This window comes from Cornus florida, unplaced genomic scaffold (genome assembly GCF_030987335.1).
Source record: "Cornus florida cultivar Cherokee Brave unplaced genomic scaffold, ASM3098733v1 CherokeeBrave_3.0.0_Hap2_Chr06, whole genome shotgun sequence".
Classification (NCBI taxonomy): Eukaryota; Viridiplantae; Streptophyta; class Magnoliopsida; order Cornales; family Cornaceae; genus Cornus; species Cornus florida.
In genome coordinates this window covers 74,833,277-74,843,547 of record NW_026775576.1, presented here as the reverse complement: position 1 = coordinate 74,843,547, position 10,271 = coordinate 74,833,277, and the positions used below count along the sequence as shown (strand labels likewise).

The window sequence follows — 10,271 nt, the reverse complement described above, 5'->3', positions numbered from 1 at the left end:
AGAGAGAGAGAGAGAGAGAGAGAGAGAGAGCAAAGTGTAATATTTAAATAAAAGTTTACTTTTTTTTTTTTTTTAAGGCAAAAGAGCAAAATATCTCCCCGTATTATACCAATGTTGCATAATGCTCTCTGAATTATTTTTTGAAGCAAGTTGCCACATTCAACTATCAAAAGCAAGCAAAATGCCCTTTAAAGGTCACCGAAAGCTAATTTCCGACCAACAGAAAAGCACAATTATTAATTTGCCCTTACTTATTAATTTATTTATTTATGAAGTTGATGCCTTTGTAGGAGTGGACTATGGGAGAACCTTTGGGGCTGTTAAAAGTGATCGATTGTTGTGCAAGGGGAAAAATTGGTAGTCAGGGACTTCAAGAGCAGTGATCCTTATTCTCTCCCATCACACAGAAATTTCAATGACGAAGGGATAAATTTGGTCATGGTCCACGCCAATATATAAATATAAATACATATTCATATACACATGCACATACATATACGCATGCACATACGGACATGGATGAGGTGGAGAACAGAGAGAGAGAATTGGTGGTGGAGATGATGGGTAGCGTCATCAGTGGAGAAGAGAGAAGAGGAGTGGTGGCGATGGTGGTTGGCGAAGTAAGTGAAAGAGAGAGAGAGAGAGAGAGAGAAAGAGAGCAAGCTGAGAGATTGAAAAAAAAGGCAGAAAAAAAAAAAAAAGGAAAGGGAAAAAAAGATAGGGGCAAAGTGGTCATTTTCTTGATAGCAGATATTTTGATTTATTATAATAAATTAATAAGTAAGGGTAAGTTAGTAATTGTGCTTTTCGATTTATCATAAATTAGCTTCCGGTAATCTTTAGGGGAGCATTTTGTAAAGATAAAAGTTGTTCTAATAAAATATGTGAAGACCATTAAAATTAAAAATAAAAAGATTATAAATTGCAATATCCAATATCTTGGTATAAAATGATTGAAGTAAAACATAAATCACATTATTTGATTGAAATTTTCAAATGTTTTAATCGTTGCATAGAATCTAAGTAGTACATGCTCAATTTTCCTGGGGTGCTTTTTTTTTTTTAAAGTAAAAAAAGCTCAATTTTCTAAAATAAAAGTTTTTTTTTTTTCTTAAAATAAAGAATACAAGTAAAAATATGGGCACAAAGGTACAAACAAGGCAATAATCCAACAAGGCAGGTTAAGAAACCTGATAAAAAATAAGCACACATCAACAAAAAAAAATTAATTGACTAAGACTAATGCTCTCTGTTCCGTATGAAAGAAAATAATTGGATAAAAGGAAGAAAGAGAAGAGTCCTTTTGGGGGGCATCTTTAATAACAATAATATGTATATATATATAATTTGAACCAAAACAATATATATATGGAAAAAATTGATTCTAAATAGAATATTCACAATAATTCTTTAGATTATTCATTCTTATTTCAAAATTGAGTTCATATAATTAAATATACTAAAAAAAAAAATCATATTCAATAATATGAAAAAGAAAATAACACAGTTACATATGTTAAAAAAAATAAAAAATAAAAATCCATGATAACCAAATCTAAGACCAATTCCTCAACCCCCAACCCCACACACACACACATTACTGAAATAACATTTTACTAAAAACAGTGCATCATTGCCACTCACCAGTCAGGAACAGTGCATTACTGAAATAACATTTTACTAAAAACACACACACACATTACTGAAATAACATTTCACTAAAAACAGTGCATCATTGCCACTCACCAGTCAGGAACAGTGCATTACTGAAATAAAATTTTACTAAAAACACTAGGAACATTTTACTAAAAACACTAGGAACATTTTACAACAAAGTAAAGTGTTTTAGGATTGTTCCACTGTGCGTGGAGTGGGGGAAATGGCTTGCTTATTGGCACTCTTCTTTTCTAGTAAAGTAGTTCCGTAAGAAACCACTCACAGTTCAAAGCCATTCACAGTCATTCCTCCATCCACAGAAATGACCTGCCCTGTGATGTAAGAAGCAGCAGGTAGACAAAGGAATGCCACCAGGGACGAGACTTCCTTTGGTTCTCCAACCCGCATAAGAGGGGTTTTAGATATAATTTTTTCTAGGAGCTCCTTGTTATCTAGCGTCTGCAAGGAATAGAATATTCAGAGTCAGGGAGAAGTTTTTCTGTACAATGAATCGTGAAAATATTAAGTCCACCATAAAAGATAGCTTAAATAATGTCTATAGCATAGAATTCTGCGTATAATTCAATTAGGAAGTGTTAATTTTGCAGTATTTTCTTCCATAGGAAAATCCTGAGAATTTTTCAACAGGATCTCGAGTTCTGGACTCATATAATTCACAGGATTTTGTGATGCTACCCCATTACAAATGGAATTGTCCAAAAACCATCCCCGTTTCCCAATACAGAAACTACCTTCTTCTTATAAAACAGATCATTAATTAGTCAAACAGCTCATCCCATGATTACGGGCATTCATTTAATGAGGGGCAACATCAATCTTAAAACTAAGCCTTGCCATATCATAATTGGATACACATGCAATCCTAAGGTTCCTCGGTTCCGTGGCAGCAAACACACACACACGGATATGGGGTACAGGTAGGTCAGCCGTGGGCTCCTATAACTCATGAGATATCAACTTGAGGTATTGTACAAAATCCAGATAATTAACTTAAGTATGCTACTCCATAACAAAAGAACTGAATTTATTTTGTCTCGACTCATAAGGTAATTTGAAGAATCTGTTGCAAATAGAAAGAGATAGCAAGGTTCGAAATGATGTAACTCATCGACTGATTACATTGAACTATAGTCATGATACATCAATTGGCATATTTCATTTTTAATTATCATTTGAGTTAGATTTATTATTGACGTAAATATGTTTTATTTATCTAATAGCGTGAGCATAATAATCATTGAGATGTTCTCTTATATGTATACCAGGTCTCAAATTACACAATGAAGAAAGATGCATCTATTAGTTGTTAATTGTTATATGAGCTGTGTCACTGTGGTGGTCAACAAGCTATTGTTTAAATGCATAAACCAGTCTATTTTCCAGAGAACACACTAGTGTTAATTCAAGAATGCATTGGTTTCGATGAACATGGAGAGTGCAGTTATCTGGGATAACCTCCCAGGTATAATTTCTAAAGTATCTGGAACATGAATTCATTTGGAAAAGAAAATTAACAAAATTCAAGAGACCATGCACAAGATAAAAGAATATTACATCCCCCACGAGTGACGTTCTGATATACCAGGGTGCAACAGAATTACATCGGATGTTGTCCTTAGCCCACTCACAAGCCAAATTCTTTGCCAGTTGATTTATTGCACCTGCAAGCAGCAAAGAGAAGCAGAAAGCCTGTAAATTCACATCCATCCAGGTTCACATTTCCATACTAATGCAACAGAAAGGGACCAGTCACGATGGTTACCTTTAGTTGCTCCATATATGGATCCAGAAGAAGTGTGCACCAGACCAGCAACAGAGGAAATGAAGACAATGCTTCCAACTCCAGATGCTTTTAGAAGAGGATATGCAAGTTGACATAAATGGTAAGTAGATTCAAAGTTGGTAGCCATCAGTTGCGAATATTCTTCAGCTGTATACTCAGCGGTTTTCTTCATTATGTTTGTCCCAACATTGTTTATCTACAGCCAGAAGATAGGTGACATTCAAAATGGTTGAGTATATGATTTAAAGTGATGCTATCTGATTAGAGCATAGAAAATTTATCAAAGATCTCTGTAGAGAACATTTTGAAAATTGACTATGAAAAGCAAATTGTATCAAATAAAAAGCTTGTGTGTGTATATAAAAAAAGTTATAAACGTATATGTGTGTAACAATTGAATGGGGCTAATCTAATGTATGTATAAAACTGGAGACTGTGTTGTGACTTACAAGGATGTTGAGCTTGCCAGTGAAAAGAGAAGACACCTTTTCCATGAGCTGTAGGCGTTGGTCTTGAGACGATACATCACAGAGCGAACCGGTGACTGCGAAACCCTTACCGGTCCATTCTTGCAAGCAATGGTTGAGCTCAGCTTCGTTGCGAGAACAGGTGTGTACCGTAGCCCCTAATTCAGCTAGTTCCTCCACAATCGCATGCCTGAACACATCGAATCAAATCAAATCAATCAAAACCCTAGAGAGAATTTCAAGAGCGATTAGATCAAGAATCATTAATCAGATTGAAAATTTATATATATAGATTGAGAGAGAGACCCGATTCCACGAGTGCCACCAGTGACAAGAGCCTTCATTCCGATGAGAGCCCATCGCGAAGATCCGCAGCTGCTCTCTACCTTCGCCATCTTCTTCTCTCTCTTCTCTGCTGCTGCAACCACTAGTAGGGGTGTATTTTTTAAAAGGTTCACGCTTTTGGCGGCATTCGCAGCTTTGTTGATTGATTGGATTAGCTACCAGACCCACCACATTTTGTTTTAGGGGTGCGACCAGGAAATCCAAGTCGGATTGATGCACCAAATGACAACAATAAATTAGGGTAAATTCGTTGTTTTGAGGTTTGGGTGTCAGGCTGTCAGCTCAACAACTCCCCCTCAGTCAAAAATTGTAAAAATGTAATAAAATAACCGAATTTTTTTATTTATTTACAATATTTTTTAATAGAGATGAGATGAAAAATTGATTTTTATTTTAGTGGGATGTTTGCATTTTATTTTTCTTTAATTATACTATACTTATTTTTTTTAAAAAAAAAATAATAATAAGAAGGTTCTTAAATTTATTAATGCACTATGCCTTATTTTATTATGCCATAATTACTCTTTATACAATTTATTTTTATTTTTTTATTTTTTACCTTCTTTAGTTTTTTTACTATTCTTTTTTCCATTCTATACTTTCTTTTCTTTTCGGAGGTCCTATTAAGGGAGAGAATTTTAAAAGATTCACGCTTTTGGCGGCATTCACAACTATTGAATATTCTGGCTCAAAAGCAAATTGCCAACTCAGCATTGAGGTCACCCATTTACATCATCCATTCCATCAACAACTTGGCAGCCAAGAACCATGATCAACAAGCTCTGGCATGCGTCGATAACAAATATACTTGAGTGATCAGCAAGCTCAAGTTTGTGATATTTTGGCTATAAATACTCTTGCTCTCACGATGTTTGATCATTCAAATCATCAATTTAGAGTGAGCTTGTAATATCAATGGGAGAGTGAGAGAGTTTGGGTGTAATTTAAATTTTAGGTTTGAGTCATTTAACTTTGTATTTTTTTATTTTTATAATAAAATATTATTCTATCTTTTCCTTATAAATATAGACACAACCGAATCACCTAAATTTTTATATCATTTATATATACATTATTTTTATTATTATTATTTTTTTTTGGTTCGCGTAAACTCCTGCTCAATTCATATTTCGTAACAGCAATTGTGCTGATTGATTAAATTACCATTACCAAACCCACCACATTTTCTTTTAGGGTGGGACCAGGAAATCCAAGTCGGATTGATGCACCAACTGACAACACTAAATTAGGGTAAATTCATTGTTTTGAGGTGTGGGTGTCCGGCTGTCCAAGTCGGACTGATGCACCAACTGACAACACTAAATTAGGGTAAATTCATTGTTTTGAGGTGTGGGTGTCCGGCTGTCCAAGTCGGACTGATGCACCAACTGACAACACTAAATTAGGGTAAATTCATTGTTTTGAGGTTTGGGTGTCAGGCTGTCAGCTCAACAACTCCCCCTCAGTCAAAAATTGTAAAAATGTGATAAAATAACCAAATTGCCTTTACAGTCAATTTTTTTATTTATTCACAATATATATATATTTTTTTGGGGCGGGTAACCGCCTTAGAGTGTTGAGAGAAAGTAATAATAGAAATGAGATGAAAAATTAATTTTCATTTAGAGGGATATTTGTATTATGTTTTTCTCTAATTATATTATGCTTATTTAAAAAATAATAATAATAATAATAAGGTTCTTGAATTTATTAATATACCATGCCTTATTTTATTATACCATAATTACCCTTTATACAACTTATTTTTATTTTTTTACCTTTTTTAGTTTCTTTACTATTTTTTTTTTTCATTATGTACTTTCTTTTTTTTTTTTTATCATAATGGAAAATCGAAATAGGTGGCGATTCAAGAGACGACTTATCATTATTCATGATAATTGTATTTTTTTACTGAACAAATGCTTAACTTTATAACTACTATACTATACTATAACTCATTAGAATAATAACTTATTTTCTACAGTTGGTTACTTTTTTTATTACAAATATAAACAATATTGACATTCCCCTTTCAAATATGAATACGACGACTGGGTTTTTATGGAAAAAAAGTAAAAGCCCCTTATTGGATTTGAACCGATGACTTACGCCTTACCATGGTATTACTCTACCACTGAGTTAAAACTGATCAATTCGATCAGGCACTCGCCATCTATTTTCATTGTTCACTCTTTGACAACACGAAAAAACCATTGTTTAACTCTTTGACAACACGAAAAAACCATTGTTTAACTCTTTGACAACATGAAAAAACCAAAAGCTCTGCCCTCCCTCTCTATCTATCCAAGGGATGGAAGGGCAGAGGCCTTTGGTGTCCCCTCCAGTCAAGAATTGGGGCCTCACAATCACTAGCCAACATGCTTTTCTCTCATGCCTTTCTTTGTTCATAGTTCGATATTCTGGTGTTCTAGGCATAGAGGAACCACATCCATGGATCCTTTCCTTATACTCATTCAATTGGAAGTATTGATCCAATTCAAAAATTATGTTTCGAAATTTCATAATCCAATTTTTCCATTTTTAATGGATCCTTGAATATAAATTACGAGAATTTAGATTTTTCCTCGAATCTTTTATTGAGAGGTAAAGGATTAAATTCTTTTAAGAAATAAAGTTTTTGTTCGGAATAGGAATCAAACCAAAGAACCCCTTAACTATTAAGGGGGTTAATAAAACGAATCACACTTTTACCACTAAACTATACCCAATATAATCCGATTATTGTATACAAATGGAATTTTTGTCAGTCCTCTCAAAGGAAATAATTTATTCTATATTGATTATTTTATTTTTGACACTTAAAAGAAATAATTTATTCAATAATGACTTTTTTTTTTGTTACAATTAAAATAAATAATTTATTCAACAAAATTAATTCTTTTTTTTCAATCATGTCAAAAGAGATAACTTTTTTATGACAATTCAGATTTTTAAGATTTAATTTATAATTTCATTTCATTTCATTTCATGATTTTTTGTTGTTAAAATTAGGTATTTAAATTTTAAATAGGATATTTACTCGATTGGAGATTCGATTATTGATTATTTAACTAGAGAGTTACAGTTTACATTTTTTGTGTTACGCGCGCGCGCGCGCGTGTGATCTGTTGAAGCAAAAGTAGCAGGTGGTGGCCGAAAATTTGAGGAAGAGGGTTGATATTGTGATGATTTTTCTGTGGGCCCACTAAGAGAAATGAGTTTTGATTTGTTGTGTGTGTGTGTGTGTGTGTGTGTGTGTGTGTGTGTGTGATGTATAATATATTTGGTTAGATAAAGGAAAGAAGCACGAGGCGGCTGGCAGAAGGATTGAGAAAAAGAGTGAAGATAGAAATTGTAAAGGTGATTATGGTAGCGGGTCCCACCAAAGAAATTTGGTTTTTTTTTTTTGCAAACACTAAAATTATGTTTGGGACATTGAATTTGAAATGAAAAGATAACATTAATTATAAGGGAATGAAAAGATAACATTAATTATAAGGGAAGGAAAAGGAAAGGAAAGGATAACTTTAGCCCCCATCATATTTGGTTGATTAATGAAGGAAAAGAAAGGAAAGTATAATAATTATGTTTAGAAAAAGAAAGGTAAGAAAGAAAATTTATTATTATACCATTTTCCATTTTAAAAGATATATATATATATATATATATATATTGCCTCCTATAAATTTAACACACACAAATAGGTACATACCTTTTTATATTTATGTATTTAGTACTAAAAATAATGCAATAACAAAATTTCAACAACTTCTACCAAAAATAAAAATAATAATAAAAAGTAAAATAGCCACAAGATTTAGGGCAAATCATTTCAGCCTCCCCAATCTCTCTGTCTCCATCTCTATTCTCGTTCTTAACTCTGAACTTGCCATCTTTCTCTCTCTTTGCACTATAAGTATTAGAAGTTCAAAATCCATATATTTCAGTTTATCTATCAAGAATCAAAAGTTCAAAACTCATATCGGCATATCATTTCAGATTGTTCAAAAAATCAAAACCCATGTTCAAAAAATCAAAACCCATATCTTTCAGTTTCCGTTGCCCGTTGTTCCAGTTCGGGTTCGCCGTTCGCAAGCTTCAGCCGCTGTCTCTCAACTTTTTTTTTTTTTTTTTTCTAAATCAATTAATCAAGGTCTGTAATTCTTGTTTTGCAAACTAAATCCTAAAATCAAGTGTAATTTTGATTTTGTGAAGGATAAATTTGGAATCAGAACTAATTCATCAATCCTAGCCTTCCCTTTCCTTCCATTTCCTTCCATTTTTGGGAGGATAAGCAAAACACTGTTCAAGTTTTGACATAACCTTCCAAAACTTTCCCTTTCCTTCCATCATTTTTTGCCAAACATAAATTTTTAATCTCCCTCCATCACCTTTCCTTCCCTTTCCTCTCTTTTCCATTGCACCAAACTGACCCTAAACCTCAAGTACAAAAAGAAAAATCCTCATTGAGTACTAGAAAAAAGCCATGATGGCCAAACTTGTCATAACTACTCTTTATATAACTTATATTATATTATATTATACTTTATTTATATATATATATATATATATATATATATATATATAAAATGACAAGAAGATTCTTGAATTTATTAATGTACTATGCCTTATTTTATTATGCAATAACTACTCTTTATACAACTTAATTTTTTTTTTTTTTTTACCTTCTTTAGTTCCTTTATTATTATTTTTTTTCCATTCTATACTTTCTTTTCTTTTCGGAGATCCTCTCAAAGAAGATAATTTATTTCATATTGATTATTTTATTTTTGGCACTTAAAAGAGATAATTTATTTAATAGTGACTTTTTTTTGGTGCAATTAAAATAAATAATTTATTCAACAAAGTTCACTATTTATTTTTTTATTATTATTTTTTTTTTCCAGTCCTGTCAAAAGAGATAACTTTTGTGTGACAATTCAAAATTTAAAGATTTAATATATAATTTCATTTCATTTCATGATTTTTGGTTGTTAAGATTGAATATTTAAATTTTAAATGGAAAATTTATTTAATTGGAGATTCGGTTATTAATTATTTAATTAGAGAGTTACAATTTATATATGTATGTATGTATGTACGTACGTAATATGTTGAAGAAGAAGTAGCAGGTGGCGGCCGAAAATTTGAGGAAGAGGATTGGTATTGCGATGATTTTTCTGTGGGCCCCACCAAGAGAAATGAGTTTTGATTTGTTATATATATATATATATGATATATAATATATTTGGTGAGATAAAGGAAATAAGCATAAGGGCAGCTGGCAGAAGGAATGAGAAAAGAGTAAAGATAGAAATTATAATGGTGATTATGGTGGCGGGTCCCACCAAAGACTTTTTGTTTTTTTTTTTTGCTCTTTCTCTTTCTCTGTCTCTTTCTCTTTCTCTTTCAAATACTAAACCTCAAGCACGAGAGGAAAATCCTCATTAAGTGCATAAAGAAGCGATGACGGCCAAACTTGTCAATGCAAGTCTTCCTCCCCTTGATGAAAAGCTCACTTACCCACTTGATGAGCAACTTTGTTACATAATCTAGAATACCACAAGAGCTTAAATCCCAAATTATTAAGTAACAAAGACTCAATATCTTGAGTAATAGCTATACAAAAAGAGTTAGATGGCTGCAAATTTGTCACGGATTGACAATTCACTTCAACGTCAACATAAGCGTAACCCCACTGACAGAGTAACTGCTGTAATACCCCTCGAATTCGAGATATGGGTTGATCAGGCCCAGGCCCAAACTCGAGGGAAATATCAAACAATTAATATTTAATGAACACATAATACAAATTGAAATAATAAAAAATAAATAATAAATGGTTGAAACGAATTGTAATTGAAAATCCTCAAAATATAATTATTACAATCCAAAACTCCAAAATAACTTCATAAGGTTAAAAACTCGGGAATCCCTCAAATGGACCCTCAAATGGACCCCTAACAATATCCCAAACTGTAAAGTAAACAAACTGAAAT

General features: G+C 32.4%; 1 protein-coding gene across 1 annotated transcript; it reads right to left on the bottom strand.

Annotated features, from left to right (window-relative positions):
• Positions 1–1,368: 1,368 nt before the first annotated feature.
• Positions 1,369–4,403, bottom strand: LOC132312081 (tropinone reductase homolog At5g06060-like). The gene is made up of 5 exons (XM_059810324.1): positions 4,234–4,403; positions 3,910–4,117; positions 3,440–3,656; positions 3,232–3,338; positions 1,369–2,115 (listed from the first exon to the last, which is right to left on the bottom strand). The coding sequence occupies exons 1-5, from the start codon at positions 4,320–4,322 to the stop codon at positions 1,936–1,938; spliced, it is 801 nt and encodes a 266-aa protein (XP_059666307.1). The 5' UTR covers positions 4,323–4,403; the 3' UTR covers positions 1,369–1,935.
• Positions 4,404–10,271: the final 5,868 nt, after the last annotated feature.